The following is an 18,674-nucleotide window of genomic DNA, read 5'->3' on the forward strand; positions in this document are numbered from 1 at the left end:
ACAAGTGTCATCAAAAAATCATTTAATATTCCTCGGCGCTTTTCTTCCTGTTTTACGAGCGATTTTCGACCGTGAGTGGAGGGTTGATAGACGGTAATTTGGGCTGATATGGTGGTTTTAAGAGCCAGGAATGGAGGTTTTAATAGGATGATCTTGACCACAGGTGGCTAGGGGTAGGTCTACTCCACTGCCATAAACACTTACCCACTGCCTTCGCTTCGTCAGACTGTTTTTTGTTATTAATCGTTGTACACTGAAGCCATTTTATTTTCCATCCTGCATCAACAACACGGAGAGAGGTGGTGGAAGAGGAAGGGGAGGGGGGGGGGTGCGAAGGATTTGATTTTAGTATTCAAGTCGAGGTTGCACCGTTGTTTACAACCCAAAAGGTCCCGTGAAGCGAGCTAAACATGCGGATTCACAATAAACATGCGTCATTGATCGCCGTTGAAATAGCCCTCCAAGAATTCAACAGAACGGAAAAGAAAAAGATATTACCTAGCGTCGGCACCCTTTGATCTATGCCCGCCAATTCATAGCTCCTTGTAAACTTTTATTGCTCAATTATTTTGGCGAGGATTTGAGAAAGGTACTGTTAAAGGGGCACGGATACCTCCCCCTTTTTTCCATTTAAAGGTGGGCAACAGGCTACTGTGTTTGAACGCTATTGTCGACTTTTCTTTTTTGTCGGCGGTGTCTATTGAGATGGTCAAAACGATCTAAAATCTATTGAAGGAGGTGTTTAGGCCGTTAATTGCTTTAGGGGTGTAAAGGGGGAGAAGATCGACAGATGGTACTGTATGTGTACGGCATTACGATACCGCACGGTTGTGTGGGGGCACCAATTAAAACGTTCAGTGCTAATGAGACTATAGAATTATTGGCGAATGATCCTTTTCAATTACGCATTATAAAATGATCGCGATCCGGGCCCTCTCCATACCATTGCCATGATTAGAAGTAATGAATGGCATTGCGCCTGCGCAGTGAGATGGCTTTAGATTGGTTTCCAGCTGGTAGGAGAGGTCAGTGGCTCGGGTGTGCGCGCGCTGCTTCACTCCAAAGCAGAGAGCGAGAGAGGTGGAGAGAAACAAGTATCGTCTGCTAGCTACAACCATCTATTCATTAGTGTGACATCATCATTACGCAGGGAATCACAACTGACTCTTGACACTGATTGCTATTGTTTAGATCATCGCTGACCCTCTGAAAGAAGCACATGTGTAGTCCGGTTTCATCTGTGATATACTAAGCAGCTAAGGGATTTCTCAATGCTGGTTTTAACCCACCATCCGAGTAACATCGGTGATATACCAACAGAGGAAAGGAAGACAAATTTTGAATCGAGAAACGAGATTATGCAGCCGATGGATGAGGCAACAAGGAGCCCTGGTCGTGGAGATGGAGATTGTAGTTATTCCAGTGGAGCCCGATCACCCAGCGGGACTTCGGATTCAAGCCCCGCCATGAGCCCCCGGGCGGCGCCATCATCACCCGACCCAACTGCAGCAGCTATTCATACATGCCAGCCTTCGCTGGAGAACCTAAATCGTACCGCAATGAGAGGCCGTCATCACCGGGAGCCTAGCCCGCCAGTGATGCGGAGGCAGGAACCTCAAGAACAATCACCCACCCGACCTCCCAAACTCACACCATTCTCTGTTCTAGACATCCTTGACCCTCACAAATTCACGAAATCGTCACCGACATCGGGTCGAGATTCGGAGTGTCTTTCGTCTCCGAATGACGACCAGGATGAACGAATGTCGCCTGACTTCTCGATGGCTCATCACGGAGTCGACAGAGCATCGCCGTTCTTTTCTCATCGGTCTCCGGGTCGGTTGCTAGCCGTGCGTCCACGCTCATCGCCCGGCGTACCGCACGACAGCGATACTTGTGGAGCAGGTGAGAGTTACTAATTACTATGGCATTATCCATTATCACCTCCCCTTCCTCCGGGAACCATGCAATTAACACATCACTTCAAGATGATAACCACTTTATTCCAGACTTGATTATCATTTCGGAATGGTTTTCAGAACGCAAGGTTCACACTTGGTGTTAAAAGTCTTGATGTTGCAAGGTGAAGCAAAAGCTGACTCCGTAAAAATATGATCAAACGCTTGAAAATAAATTTAACCCAATCGGAACACGTTAAAGTCAAGTCAATTTGTTCCAAATTGTCACAAATCATCATCAACTTTACGTTTCGCCATTGACAGGAGTGATTTGTTATCAGTGCAATAACACTCACAGTGTATAACTAAATTCTATGCTGCATGCAAAGTTTAGGAAGAAGTAACACAGTCATGTTTCATCTACTTCAGTAGCATCAGAATATATTTAGCAAAGATAATACTCATTTGAATTCCTAATATCGAAATTTATACTCTATCAAGTATAGCTGATTTAATGTGATAGGCAAACTGTTTAGATCATGTGAAATAGGCTTTTCAGTTAACCGAATAACGGTGATCTGTTAACAGCTATAATTCACGCCAAGAATAAAGTATAATCAAATAATAAGGGAAGTATACCGATCTATATCGCCTGTCCAGAGATAGGTTTTAATCAAACCCATAATAAAATCCTGATCGATTTGAATGTATACACTATCACTAGCCTATGTTATGTTTCACTTAATCATTGAGTAGGTAATGTAAATATATATTGCAATTATGGAAATAAAAACCTCGCTTGAGGATAAGGAAAAGAAAAAAACAACACTATCACTAGAATTAACAAGAGCCGAGAAAATAATTACAAAGGAGATTACATAGTAGTAGGTATCTTTGGACGAATTATAATGCAAATATATATATTTTTTCTTCAGTTATAAATGTTTTTCCTCAAATTGAAAAGGGCAAATTCAAATCAACAAATTATAACAAAGTAACGAAGCAAGGCATATTCATATATTTTTGTAACAATCGGTCTTTTTAAACACACAATTATGTAAGTGATATGATGTAAAGGTTACGATTTAGCATTAGAAAAAAAACCGTTCGTGAAATGGCAGTGCTGAAATTATATATATTTTAAAATGATATAGACTTAAAATATTGAGCTAGACTTGCTAGACAAGGGGTTCATTTTGAAGGCGCAATCAACTATTTTCAAATGTACAGGTGTAACAAAAAGGATTTGGCAATGACTGACATAGCAACAAAACAGGAATAGTATTCTACCCAAATAAAATGTGCCCTCCAAAATATAAACGGCATTGTAGTGAACCTCTTACCTACTTCCGCATGCGCTGCGACTAACAACGCCGCGATTAAACTATAATCAATTTGAACACCGAATGCTACAGTAGATAACCGTTTTAGATTGAAGTGTTTGTCAAACTCTTGATTTCCTTGATAACTGGTAATGTGAATGATAAGTCGACCTCTTTTAATATAAGCATTTGTGTTACTGATGGGGTTAATTTGAAGGATTTTAAGACCTAAAAATGCCTACGTTATTTTGTCAGTGAAGCCATCGTTATGTTGATTTGTTTGTTAGTACGCGGCCCTAGCTGTGTACAGGGTCTGGAAAGAAGGGCTTCGGTTCGCTGTCAATGCAGGCCTACCATTCAACCGCGTACCTTCGAGATCACTGGACGAATGTTTGTTGCAGAATATCATAAGAACTCTAAGTACTTTATTCTTGTTTATATATCCAAATAATTAATAACAACATCCCATATCCGTTTATACAATGTAGAGTGAGGATTACTCTACAAAAGTGGGACACTTATAAATTAAAAAAACACGTTATAATGTCGTGTAGACGATGATGGACTTGTCTATATTTTTCAGGAGTGCAAGGCGTAATTATTTAAGTTCGCAATTTCAACTTCATGTAGCGTACAGACAGGCAACACTTGCGATAGTCTAGTAATTTTCCTGTTACAATTTTGGAGTGATAATGAAGTTGAGGCCTACAAGATAATGCATGGTTGGTGTCATTAATCAAACACGTTTACAATCGAAATGAATGAATTTGATTCAATCGGCTTGCATATTAAACAATTTCTTCACGGTGGCTTACGAACAGAAGGTATTATTCTGTTTGTTACTGAAGCACCCAGACGTAGGTGTTTCTGTCGCCTGTTTCTTTTCTCTCGATCCCCGATTTACGACAACAGAATGGTATAGCTACAAGCTATTGGTGTCTGTCTCTTTTATTTTCACCGCAATAGTTTTGTACTTGTTACTGAGCTCCGAAAACAAACACCAGAGTCAACAGTAAACTGTTTAAACTCGTTTATAGAAACTTGTCAACAGTCGGCGGTCCGCTGTGTGTTGCACTTGCAAGGAATATATTTATTTGAGGAGGAAATGAGACAAATGGGGTAAAGAAAGAGAAAGAGGATAAGATAGATAGATAGACAGATAGACAGACAGACATATATAGATAGATATATACATATATTGTATAGAGGTAGAGAAATGTATAAAGAGAGAGAGAGTGGTGGAGAATGAGATACATGCAAGGAGGGGAAGACGAGAGAGGGAGAGATAGATGGTTAGATAGAGAGAAAGGGAGAAAGAGAGATAGAGAGAGAGAGAGAGAGAGAAGGGGGTATAAATGGGTGCAGAAGATAGACCATGGGTTATTTGAGATTGACCTCTACCATCATTTATCAATTCCTCTCTTTCTTCCGCTCCATACAATCATCTCGTGTCAAAAGTCGAAACATTCGAATGCTTGTTTGACGAAGTATTCTCTCTCTCTTTTTAAACCGTGAGAAACAAATTTCGTAATTCTCTCCCTTCACACAGACGTTTTGTTTTTGTAGTCGTGTGGAAATAAAGAAACAAGTTTACGCCATATGTTCCTATACGTATTAGATCGTAACGATACACGTTTGCCACGCGTCCTTTCATATTTAATACAAAATTGTATACGGAGTTAAGTAGGTCGTTTTGTGTCCGTTTATCGCAGTCACGGTAATGCTATGCCTACCTCGGGCTATAGACGAATTATGTGCATAACGCTTTCTCTCTCCTCTCAATATCCCCCCTAATAATAGACATGATTTATATATCATTTGTTAGCGTCATGGAGGATAGTGATGTAGCTATGCTGATTTGTTAGAAAGAAAGCCTTATCCGATATGATTATAGGCCTATACCTTCCAGATTAACTTATGAATATATATTGCCGTGCAATATCATTTTTTGCCCGGGGCTGGCATGAAGTTTCTGCGCGGATTGGAAAGATTGAAAAAGATTTAGACGTAGAAAAAAAAGGCAATCTAAGTGTATGATATATTTATCCAAGCCGAAGGATATACTATGATATCATTATCTCCATATATACATAAATAAATGAATAGAAACGAGTGAAATAATGCAGAAAACTAGCCACATAATATTAAATAAAAGCAGTAGAAAGAAAAGGGCCGTCTGATTTTTTTTGTGTGGCTATAGAAACAAATCTGATAGGATGAAAAGATTAAAGTTTATTCAAATTAGAATCATAACAATGCCAATATAATTTAGTAAAGTAAAATGCGTTTATCTGAAGAGCTATTAGTTTGTCAAAATTTACTGTAATTTAGTATAATGTTGTGAACGCCCAATTTATGAGGATATTTGGCGTCAATAATTATCATGAAATATTTTTTTTTCTTCATGTTTAGCATTCTCTCAAATCCAGGGTGTTTTCGTTCGCTTTTTTAATTTAGTTAGTTCATGTACACGCCATTACCTATTCATGTGAATACTTGTAGCATTATTTTGAATAGGAAAGTTGTAAATAATAGTGAAATAGCAATGAAGAAGGTGGTGATAACTTTTAGAACAATATTTTTCATTTGAATCGAACCCTGAAAAATTCGCTATATAAGTTTATTATTTAAATTGTCTCTCATATCTTGCTACATTGCATTCTGCCTTCTTTTTTCATCTTTAATTTTGTGTTTATAGCACACCTCTTCAGCAATAGTGGTTCTAAAGAGGGTCTTGGGGGCCAAAGTTCCTAGCTCACACCCTTAAAAAATCTTCAAGCCCCCCCCCCCTCCTCAAAAAAATCTTCTAGAACCACGTCGTGCTTCAGTTTTTTTAAATCTCTTTCCATATATTTGTATGTTTCATTTAAAGTTCTTATATTAGTTCTTCCCTCGATATTCACAAACCATAATTTGTGGACGATATTGTGCCATTCTTCTGTTGCTTACGTCGGAAATTTTTATTATGATATAAATGATACATTCACAAAACCCAAATACGATGGAGTTTGTTCGTATTTTTACAATCATAAACGGAGGGGAAATAATTTCAGGAACCTCGCAAAACACCGTGGGGGTAATAAAGATTACACCAAAATGACCAAGGGGGTATAGGCATGAAAGGTTGTACCTACGCAATCTCAGCAGGTTCCTGATAATAACAAAAAAGTTCTAACTACTATTTTTTTTTAAAGGGAAAAAGAAAGAAAAGGAAAAGGGTAAGGAAATAAACACGCTGGGAGAATTTGGTGGTTCGGATTTCGTACTGGAATCAGTGGTTTTGTACTTTATTTTGAAAAGTAAGTCATAATTGAATACCAGTGCATGTTTGGTTTATTTTTTAATTTTTTTTATAGCTATATCTTTATATATATTTATTTATTTATTTGCAGTTGATTTTTACAGGGTAGCATTTTCAGTTACGAAAAACCGCTTTCCACAATGGCCCCGTTGGCCTAGGCAATAATATGATAACAGATTGAAATAATAGAAAGAAAAAAATGCTAAGTTCTGTATACATATGTTTTACAATCAAGCAGATATGCTACCACCTAAATCCCTTACCTTTCTATATTTTAGACTAGTTCTTGTACATGTGTGTTTTGATATTCTGTGTAAAGAAAATGCTTCAATGGGCTAGGAAATGAATTACAAGTTGGACAAACTATGGCACATTAATTTGACGTAAACATTTCGGCGGTATTTTATGTTTATTTCAATCACATGCAACAATGTTCCAAGTACATCAATTTACCATATTTGAATAATTGCAGGAGACCGAAATAGTATACTTTCATGGCGGCGTATTTAATCTAACTAAGCGCAGCTATAATTATGTGCAGACATGTTTGCCTTTTCTGTGTGCATTATATTGTTTCTAACCTATAGTAGAAAAAAAAAATTATTATTTTTCGGAGAATCAAAAGCGAAAACAGAAGTAATGCTTGCGTATAATATTAATTAGTATTTGCGATTAATAAATACATCGTTTCTCAATATGTAATAGACTTTTAAGATGTATTAGATTAATATTTTTTTCTAAATGCTTTTATTTCAAACAAACCATGGTCTTGCGCCTCTGGATGCAAATTAACTTGATTTTGTTATTTTGCCCAAGATTTCCAAACTTTTTATTTGAATAAATAACTAATAAGTTAACGGTATAGTACATGTAGTACCTTATTATCCAAAGACATTAACTTGTAAATAAGCACCCATGACAGATAATTGAACACCATATGACTTTCCTCTTGCTTTAAATTTGGTATGGTACCAACATAATTTGGACAATTTTATAAGGCGCGAATACGTTCGGCAAGAGTTTTCATCATCGAAATCGAAAGATACTGAGAAGGAAAATCACAGGCACGAATATATAGATTTCAGCCATTCAGCGAATCTTTCGCGAAATCCTTTCGGAACGAATATATTGACATATATGTCATTATCGTTCTCATTAAGGGAAATGTTATTAATTGAGAGTAATTTCAGCTCATCATTCCATTTCTTTGAAGACCCTCCTGCGCTCTCTTTCCAGCTAAAAGCTTGTACACATTACCTCGAGGATCTGAACGATAAGCCCCACTAAGCTATACTGAAATTGTAGAAACTCAGAAGGGATTTATTCAAAAGCAAGCCTTCATTACCCGACCTTTAGGTCAGATTTCTCCCTCTTAATCTTACTCCATTAAAGCGATCAAACCAATTTAGAAAATTTAGAAATTCATGTAGAACTCTTATAAAGCAGACTTGCTCTTAATTGCTTTTCCGTATATATTTTTGTGGAGAAAGATTGCACACACACACAAAAAAGAAAAACTACGCCACGAAGTTCGTGAAATCCTCCACTACTAAGTGGATAATAGAGAGGTTGAACAGACTACAGCGCACTGTATAGGCATGGTTATCTATAATTTATGCTGTTTATTTTTCCAATTTTTACTAGATATCACCATCTCTCTCCATCTTTCTACCCCCTTCTTCCATCCATTCTCTCCCGTTTTCTTTCTCTGTCTGTCCGTCTCTCTTCCTCTCTCCCTATCCTTTGACATTTCTCGTAATTTTATTCACCATATTTTCATGCAAATTGCTTTTTCTTGTTCTACTACGTAGCCGCATCTATAATATATTCGTTATGTCTTTAAAACAAATTATAAGAATGTTGAAATTGGGAAAATGTTACTACTAGATGTTTTTCATTTTAATTGGAAGATAATGAGAAAGAAATTCCCCCACCATGGATGGATTACATGAGTGAGGTTACACCCTCAACGGGTGTAATTTGTTACCTCTTTGCTTTTATGGATTAACCTAAATTCTGGTGATAACATTGCATTTTGAGAGACTTTGTCAAAAATATTTGAATGTCAATCATAATCCTCGGAGTTGGCTATGGCGTAGGGTGTTTCAGCCAATACGAAACACCAACACGAAAAGGCACATGTGGGGAAATATTGTTGTATCTCGCACCCTAAAAAGAGTTGGGTAAAGTTTTAGCCATGATGCTTATAAAGAAAAAAGGAATACAAGTACAGCGGATAAGCTCCAATATAATGAAAATTGTGCACTTTTTGAGAAAAGTATGAAACTTCTAGCATAATTAGTTTAGACCATAAGATTCATTTTCAGATGTGAAGGGAAGTTTGTTAAGTAGAATGTTACACATCTTTGGGTAGATTTTACCCAGGAATGGGTTTAAAAAACTAAAGACATGGCTAAAATCTTCATCGAATCTCTCTCTCAAGAGTGTGTTGCTGTATTTGCTTCTGAGTTACCTTTTTAAATCTCATTTCCGTTTTGACTTTCGTTTGGAAGATGTCGTATTCTTTTAATCTTTCAAGGATTGAAAATTTAAATTTGATGAATTATTTCAGAATGTCATCTCTTCTGATTATCATGAATTTAGATGTCTTTTAAGGACGATCTGTAGCATAAGTTAACACCAGTGATTGCCTCGAGTTCTGATAAATATTAATAGTCAGCTTACGAAGATCTAAGCAGAAATCTTAGCGGACCAAGTGTTTTTATTTTGTTTTATGATCAAGATATCAGTGTAAAGATAAAATGTCAGGTAAATAATTTCAATTAAGCTAACACACGTTGATACTTTGATAACACGCAGTAGGCTGTTAACGTCAAAATCCGAAATGAAATTCTCAAAGCCAATTAAATCCCATTTTGAATTATTTATTTTCTTAAATTCTAGTGTCTTAACAAGCACCGCCCCGCGTTTGCAGAATATCTTCTTGAATTTTCTCGCTTATTTCACCTTACCAAAAGCATCCTTGTTTCTGTTTTTGATTGATTATTCTAATTTTCTTGATCTCGTTTATCCTGAAATGTCGCGATTAAAAAGATCTGCATTTTAATCATTATGAATAACACATTTTTCATCCTTCATGTTTTATACCACCAAATTGAATAATAATTTCATTTGTCTACACGAAATGATTTATTTTGGTGCACGCGAATAATGTAGCGCGCGTCGAAGAAGAAGTAAGGGTGAAAGAATCGAATCAAGTCAGAAAAGATAGTGAGTGAAGAAAGAGGAGTGATAAAGAGTAGAGATAAAGAGAGGGAGTGAGAGAGAAAGAGGAAGGAAGAAATACAGAAAGCTACAGAAAGAGGTAGAGAGAAACTGGGAGAAATAGAGAGAGAGAGAGAGAGAGAGAGAGAGAGAGCTAGCTGGGGGAGATGGAGAGACGGTGAAACAGACACCATTTTTGATAAACGTTTTGCTTGGTGTTGCAATATTTTGAGTCGCTCCGTCGCAGCAGCGGTGTCAGTCATCGGTTTGGGTTAACCACGGCGGGCCGTCCGGTCGGGGAGCTCGATCTTCAGGAGCAATTGGCCGTGTCCAATTCACTATTAGTAGGTAACAGAACCCGCCTGGCGGCATCTCCCAAAAAGACTTTACTGGGATATTGGGGGGCAGCACAGGATTGTGTTTTTTCAAAATATTTTTTAGGGGGGCGGTAAATTCACCCACAAAAATAAATGTACATAATTGTATGGATGTTTTTAAACCTATTGTCAGCTTTAAATGTTTTAGGATACCTTATTGTGATGTTTACTTCACATATATTGGCATAAAATTTCCCCAGATTTACTTATCTCCTTTTTTTTCTTCTTTTACTTTAAATTATCCCCTTTCCTTCGCCATTTGTGCCACAATGTTTCTGTTTGCTTTCGTGTTTTTGTTGTAAACATTAATTTCTCCTTTTCATACGCGTCATTTCGTTTTTTTTCTCGCTATAACAAAAATGACCATACATGAAGTTGAAGGCCCTTGTCCCAAATCAACTTTGAGACACAGAGAGTGGGGTGAATATCAGAGGGAAAAGGCGGGGCACTATTAACATAATTCACACGGCCCTCTCGTAGGAGTAAATTGTCAGGAGAACTACGTTGCAATCCCCCTCCATCTTATAGGCAAAATGTTTTATCCTTTTTAACTTTATCCCTTAAAATAATAAGCAAGCTCTATTTTTAACAAGCTTTGTTTTCAATGGATATCAAGTTAAAGGACATCATGAATATAAATCATTCTATCCAAGTGTTATCGACGACGAGGGTTAAGGAAGCTTCTTTTTCAACGGGTATCAAAGTAAAGAACATCATAAATATGAATCATTGAATGCTCTATCTTTGGTTAACTACGAATATCACCTGATAACAAGAAATAGAAAAATAATAATTCCTCTAAGTATACATGGAAAATGTTACACTGAATTCTGTAAGCACAAATTTCCCGAATCTGTGCCTTTCTCTCTTTCCCTGTTGATTTTTTGATGAATGAAATAACGGTTCTTGAAGCATGGCTTCACCCCCCCCCCCTCCTCCCCGCCCTTTATTTATGAATTTAGGAAAATGTGCAGACCTCCTTCTTTGATTCATTGGAATGAAGCTAGAGTATGATTATGTTAAATTATATTTATTTGATTGACGTATTCTGTTTCATTTTGAACAATTGAATCATATAACAGTTAACATAAGACATTGCTAAACAATATGCCAACTGTATATATTAAATGTATAACAGTGAAGAAATTGACAAGAATATGAAAGTAAATTTTCCCAAAACATTATTTTTTATAATGTGACGCCGACTCTACTGTCTCGAACTCTATTGCGTGGCACGGTGATTATTTTTCACAGCATAGATAATGATGTAATAATCCCCTCATATTTGGAACAAGATAATTAAAGCCCACCGAGAGATTATGAAAAATGATTTTCTTTCTTTCAAATCTCTCTTAATGACGCTTCATACAGCCGTAACAATCCCCATTCGTATGATATGAATACTAAATCAAATACCACGCGATAATTTCCCAAAAAACAAACGTGACGACGTGATATGAGCAAGAAGCTGGAAAATGACAAGTATTTAAGGTATTTACAAACCAAGCCAGTCTCGGGAAAAACTGTTATTTTTGATTAATTTATAAATATTAGAAATTTATAGCACTTATCCCTAATCCGTTCGTAATGCATCCCGTCTGGATCAAACAATGGTTTTGTCATTAGAAATTCCATCTCCAGATAAACATATCGGAGAGAAATATAGGTAAAGTGCTTAAATCGTGGCCTTCTCGGTAAACCGAATTTAAGTTTATTAGTTAAAACTAGATATATTTGGATTCAAAATTAAGGCCTTTTTTTCTGCTATAAAAAAGGAGATTATTTTGCACTGTTAATAATTATGTTGGGTCCGACACTAATAATGGTTAATCTAGAATGTTTGAAGTTGTCATATGCTATCTTGAAGACAAACAGTAGTCACTCCGCAGCTCTTTTTAATAGTGAATTAACACGTTAGTTAGTAGAGTGTATGTAACTTGCATTGAATTTCTCCGTGACTGTTTATTCCTCCCTTGCATTACACGAGATTACGCATAAATAAACAATATTTAGCTATATTTGATTATTACCTAGTTATCGGTCATTCGGAAAGTAGTTTTTTCTTAAATAGTACTTCATAACGGTAATGCAGATTCAATCATTGCAGTGTTGAGTCTGAGAATGTACCAATACAAACCAGAGAGAAACGCTTATTCCTCATTTATCACAACGCTGCATATGGGGGAAAGGACGAGATGAAAGTGGCTAGTCGGCAAAGTAACCGATCCGCTTTCACAAAAGTCACGATCAATTGCTCAAAATTACGCCAACTTAGCCGTGAAATGGGCTTCTATGAAGCCGTCCTTTAACACCGTAAAACTAACTTTATCCCTACGCAACTGAGACCAAAAAAAAAGAAGCGATTACTAAAGCAACATACTGCTATGTCTGCACTAAGCTGGGGCGGTAGCCCTTTGTGGCTGCTGCACTTCTTTTATAATTCGTTACACCAGAATGTAACTTTTAGAATGTGTTGGTCTTGGGTTTTGAAAGAAAAAAGTATATCATTTGAACCAAACACCTGGTCTAGCTTTTCGTTGCCGCGCTTGTATTTAGCACGCCAATTTTAGCGTCTACTCGGCCCATTGGACGTCGTAAGCGACCCCTCCTTCCACGGAGATAACATAGTTCAAAGGGGCCGCTCTCTACCGACTTTATTCTGATCTACCAGCGGGGGACTTGTGCAGTGAATCGGGCGTGTAACCCCACCTCAATACTTCTTCAAACTCTAAGCGCTTCATGACTCCGTATCTGTTCGGACAACCCGAGACTTTCGGAGTTTGAAGAAGAAAAGAAGAATATTCAAAACAAGTACGTGTCACCAGGGAACAGAAGAAAATCTTAGGGTTGAGATTAATACCATAATTCCGGGAGATTAATTTGCCTTCACGCTAAGCTTCAGCGCCAATTTCGTCGGTGCTTGAGAGATAATTACCGAGAAAGGATTGGGGCAGATCGTCTGTGAATTGCTATGAAATTGCTTCGGTAGATCGTCAAACGGGGCGAGTTACTGCAGGGGGGTAATGTCTTGCACCCAACTATATACGTCTTTACTCGGGTCATACAAATTGAACTCAAATCACATTACTGCAGTTGTTGCATTTTTGGCGTATATCCAGACCGGCTAAATGCCTCGCGGATACGACAGAAGAAATAAGGCTAATGGTCGCACCTAATTATGGCATCAGCGAAATTAGGAAAGGCAACAGTGATTGGAAGATAATTTGGCTCGATCTTGGCACACCTGATGTTTCCCGAGACATCAGTTTTTTCTTTCATGTGCCGAACGTTAAATGTCAGAAAATTAGCTAATGTTGTCTGCTTAACAAATAGCAATGTCAGAGATTGTCTTTGTGGTAATTGGGTTTTATGACATCTCAATATTTACTTCTTACAAACATGACAGGAACAATTACGTGGATGACCATCGGATAGTAGCCGTATTCTTAAAACGAACGGTGTCATCATCATGGACAATTTCATTTATTGATCATCCCCAGATTTTCCAAGAAGGACAAAATTATGAGAATTTCAAAGTATATATTTAAAGAGATTAGAACATGTTTATAGTTTATAAAGTTTAAAGTTTATGCCCAGCTTGCTTGGGCCAAATCATGATCACATTTTATTATAAATTGAGCCCAAATCTTCCAAGTTGGGTCTGTCATTTCCAAATAATTGATGGAACACATCATTATCCTCTGTCTGGACAATTTGTACTCAACATTTTTTTTACCGTATAGACTTCATCATCAGTCTACTCTAAATTACAATCATAGATTCAGACAATTACAATTTTATAACAAAGCATCACTGCAATTATTCCCAATTAAGATTCAAACCCATCACCGAAAACAAAGGTTAATTAATATCCTACAAGTAGAATCCAACGACCCCCTACCACCTGTCACGTAGGAATGATAGGAGGGGTTACTAACCGTCACGGGATACTCCGCTTAATTCTAATTGATTGATGGATTGATTAACAGAAAAGGTGCGTAACGGAATACATTAAAAGCCTTAACATTCGCCCTAATTGAACATCATCGACCACGCAGCAGCCCCCTCTTTAAATTCACACTCCTACATCCAAAGTGTTCTCTATCCCTCTCGAATCGATGGGAGCTAAAAGCGTCAAACTAGGATTCGGTCTCTTTCATCTTCGCCCCCTTAATTCTCCCAGGTATACCAATCAATTGGGGTTTAACACCCCATATCGCGACCCCCTATAAATGAATCACTAACTAAGCACCCCCTAAATTGATCCGCCAATAAAATGGGAGTTACATTTACGACATGACCAAGTCTCGATTATTTTTATTCGCTTCCGCCCAATGGTGATACCCTTTTAATTAAACACCTCCGTTCATTTTAATCTCGTTAAGTTATTGGTTACCTTTTAACGCTCTTGTTTATTCTGTATCGGTGTATAGCGGGGGGAATTAAGTATTATGGGCTCTCAACTCGATTTTAGTTTTGAACACCGAAGGTCCATGCTTGCTATTTGCTGAACAACGGAAATAACCAAATAACATTGCGAGTGACGAAAGCTCATTGAGACTTGATAAATCATTAAAGATTTGGTGTAAGCGAACGAGGGGTTTTAAAATTTGCGTTATTGCATTGTTATTGTTTTTGTTGTTGTTGTGTTTTGTTTTTGTTTTTTTTGGATTTTTTTTTTTTTTTGGGGGGGGGGGGCCTGCTGCAATATTTTTTCTTATCTTATACATTCTTGTTTACAAACGCAGTGAGGATTCATGTCCAAGTTACTACTGAACCCCAAGTCCTGATACCAGTAAACATTTACATGATTGCCTCATTAGATTATTTTTTTCAATGAAAGACACCAAACCTTATTGTCCTTCGATTTATAGATTGATAATTTTTTACTTTTATTAGTTGGTTATCCGTTTAAGGGTGTAATCTGTTCCGTGAGAGTCAATGTACAGGTATTAGATACAGAAAAAGCAATGCGTCCCCCTCACACAAACTTCCAATGGAATTCAGTCATATCATGGCCATTTGGCACTGAGCTAAATCGACAACCTTTAGAGATTTACCTTATACGCCCCTCCCCCTCCCACCACCCCTCCCCCTCTATAAATTTTGAACTAGACGACAATTTATACATATGTTAGGCTTTAAAAAAAAAAAAAATGCGTTTACTGAATGGACTTCGACTTGTCGAGCTGACGCGCGCGTCACAATAAACCCCCTTGGGCGTGTACAGCATACAAAGAACGGAGTGATAAATCTCTCACTTTTACCTGAATGCAGTTAGTGGTCCACCTTTAAACTTGACAGTGGGGAACATGCCAAGAAAAGCCTTTTAAGGAAGTGTCTCCGTATGAATGCAAGAATGAGTTTGAGTACCTGAGTACCAGGTGGGATTTTTGGACCAATTTGTAGAAGTGAAATCACAAGTAGAAATCCCTTGTTTATAAAGGAAGAAAAAAATATCGAAATAGAAAGTAGTTATGATCACGATGATGATACGAAGAATTCCTTATCTGTTAGGTCATTATGAGTCATGTTTTGGAGAATCACAGATCTGTCATATTTGGTTTGCAAGCTTCTCATATTTTGATCGAGTCTATCACTGGTTTATTCCTGGAACGTATTAAGTGGCGTATCCAACATAGGTTGTAGTTGGGGCTCCCCCTGTGAAATTCTAGATTTAAAAAAAATTACAACTTGCAGCGGATCTACAGCCCACGATCCTTTACATTGTGACCCCTTCCCCGGCTCTTTGGAGGATTCCGCACCCCACATTGAATAATATCTGTATACGCCCCCCCCCCCCACCCCCTCCCATCCTGATAATAGACCCACACCACGAGAACTGGTGGTGGGGGTAGACAATGGGATGATAACGCAGTCCAGTTTTTATAATCTTAACTCATTTTTTTTTCATCTCCTGTCACTTTCACGTTTCGTTTCAATCCATGGATTTTGTTTGCTTAAACATATAGGCTTTCTCATCACTCTATCCATTAAAGAAAGTTAACGCTCTATATGAATTGGTCATTAACAACGACGATACTTCTTCCCTCTCCCCTTATAGATTTGTATTTGCTTAATGGAAATTAGAAGTAAATCTTTCAAGAGCAATAGTTTATCTCATTTCCGTATGTAATCATAATTCGGAGTGATTTCTCTGACCTCATTTTTCGCTCATTTTCTCGTAAAAATGGGCCGTCAGATTAAACAAATATACTTGGCGGAAATGGCAATATTCGCGAGCCTACAAGTAGCAGCTGAAAACACAATTTATCTACCATTACGCTTCGTGCGGAAATTCCACGCCATAATTTGTATAATGAAATTGCAGATTATACTTCGCCTTCTCAAAATAAAAATGCATCGGTTAGTTTATTTCTCTCTCTCTCTCTCTCTCTCTCTCTTGCATGTCTCTTATCAAGCAATCGGGAACTCCCCCACGCGAATAAGAAACCCATCGTCTCCATTTAGCGAGGGAAATTATGAAGAAAGACAGCGTCGACAAAAAGTGAAAAATGATTGGAGATTATCATCACTGTTTTATGCCATTAGATGGGTACGTGATGAAGCTAAACACAGCGGCTAAATTTGGACGACGTTGTTTGGCATTGCCAATTAGAATGCGATCACGGTGATTCGACTGAAGCACTTGGAGTGATCCGTCCCTGGTTGTCTTTTGGTTGGCTGGTTCGTCCTGGGGATGATTTAATTGATCCAAATTTGATTGCACGATGTGCTCTGCAAATTGACATTATAGATGCTATACGGCCAATGATCTGTGTGACAAGCGAAATTTAGTTGTGAAGATACCGTGTCATGAGGTTACGCTATCGTTGTATTATTTTTAGTCAAATGTGTTCTTTTTGGCAGCTAGCCGTTTTCCAGTCTCAGCTATAAACTGAAAAACTTGGGTCTTGTGAGATATGTCTTTAATTAAAAGTTCAAATACACATGGGAATTTAATTGACCGTTACATCTCTATTCAATAATAGTTAGTGAGTAATTTTAACTTTATAAAGTAATAAAGTACGACGTTTTTCTTTCGTTATGCGTTTCTTTCCAAGGTCACAATTTATTTGAGTGGCGTTTTATTTCGTATTACTGAACGTCACGTGACCAATTTTCGGCCAGTAGGATACGCGCAAAGCATACCTTTTTCATTTAGTGTATCTTAGTATTGCCTGCACAAATCTGTTTTCAATGTTGGTATTTTATTCAATGGTTTCGTATATTTCTTAATGTTCTCAATTTTAATGAGACTGTTCATTTTTGGATTCTTTTCAGATTCTGACCACTCCCTCGTCGACGATCATATCAAAGATTCAATGTCGCCACCAACAGATCACATCGACATCAATGAACATGACGACGACGATGGCAGTCATCTCGACGACGATCGGGACATCAAAGACCATGATCTGGACGATCGTGTGAGTGACGATGAGTGCGATGATAAGGATGATGACGTTCCAGGCAAAAAGAGGAAGAGATCGGACAGTGACAGTAACAACAATGCCAAGTCTAGCAAGCCCCGAAGGGCCAGAACTGCTTTTACATACGAACAGCTAGTGGCGTTGGAGAACAAATTCAAAACGACGCGATACCTCAGCGTTTGTGAGCGTCTCAATCTCGCACTGTCACTGAGCCTGACAGAAACACAGGTAAAGATCTGGTTTCAAAACCGACGTACGAAATGGAAGAAGCAGAACCCGGGTATGGACCCCAACGCGCCTACGACGACGTCTGTGACTGCCACTCATCCCTCGCCACCTCTTTCGGCAGCAGGCCTCCACGCCGCTGCCTACGGCTCCGGACTCATGTACGGCTCGCATCTGACGTATCACTCGCCCTTACACGCCGCTGGAGCAGCTATGCCATACGTCATGGGCTCGCCTATGTTTACGCACATGCATGGTCACCATTATTTCTCGCACTCAGGCCATGTATAGCCCTGCATGCTTATACATGGTGCCTAGCCCAGAACAAGACCTGGACTTACTTCAAACTTTATTTGTTGCTGTTGAAAAGCTCGACCCGTGCCGTTCGCTTGCCATACACGTTATAACTTCACATATCACCATGTACATAAAAGTAGCCACGTCTTCAACAAAGTTAACGTTCGTCACTGCAAGAAAGAATGGTCCTAGACTTGCGTTTTCCTTTAAATAGGTCAGCATGCTCAAAGGAGTCCATTTTCCTCTGCTCATCGCGAAGACTGAAGAAAGTTTTGGCAATGCTACTCGATTCAACCGTGCACACTTTTCTGAAAAAGAAAAATCACTGGCGTTTTAAATCGATAGAAAATCTCACAGTGGATCATTTGAACGGATAAGATGAATGTTCTAACGCACTTATCTTTCTCTCTGCCTCAATAACACCAATCATTCTATGGGAGAAGAGCGATTGAAGAACTGTAAACGAAAGACACCAATTGATGTAAATATCTCTTGACACCCGTATTCACAGAAAGCACGGTATTTCAAAGCACAAAGACAAACATTGTGAGAGAATTGTTATCTTGGACAGAAAAGAAAATGAAAGAGAATGATAG

General features: G+C 38.1%; 1 protein-coding gene across 1 annotated transcript; it reads left to right on the forward strand.

Moving 5' to 3' along the window:
- Positions 1–808: 808 nt before the first annotated feature.
- LOC115924127 (NK1 transcription factor-related protein 2-like) lies at positions 809–18,228 on the forward strand. Its single transcript, XM_030985932.1, has 2 exons — positions 809–1,905; positions 17,408–18,228. Exons 1-2 carry the CDS (start codon positions 1,272–1,274, stop codon positions 18,070–18,072), a joined length of 1,299 nt encoding a protein of 432 aa, XP_030841792.1. The 5' UTR covers positions 809–1,271; the 3' UTR covers positions 18,073–18,228.
- The last annotated feature ends 446 nt before the right edge of the window (positions 18,229–18,674 follow it).

The sequence above is a fragment of the Strongylocentrotus purpuratus genome, unplaced genomic scaffold (assembly GCF_000002235.5).
Source record: "Strongylocentrotus purpuratus isolate Spur 01 unplaced genomic scaffold, Spur_5.0 spur5_scaffold_15, whole genome shotgun sequence".
Lineage (NCBI taxonomy): Eukaryota > Metazoa > Echinodermata > Echinoidea > Camarodonta > Strongylocentrotidae > Strongylocentrotus > Strongylocentrotus purpuratus.

Excerpts from the sequence above, each read along its gene's own strand:
- LOC115924127 (XM_030985932.1), top strand. The coding sequence starts at position 1,272 with ATGCTGGTTTTAACCCACCATCCGAGTAACATCGGTGATATACCAACA. Across the intron at positions 1,906-17,407 it reads CAGCGATACTTGTGGAGCAG|ATTCTGACCACTCCCTCGTC; the intron begins GTGAGAGTTACT and ends GATTCTTTTCAG.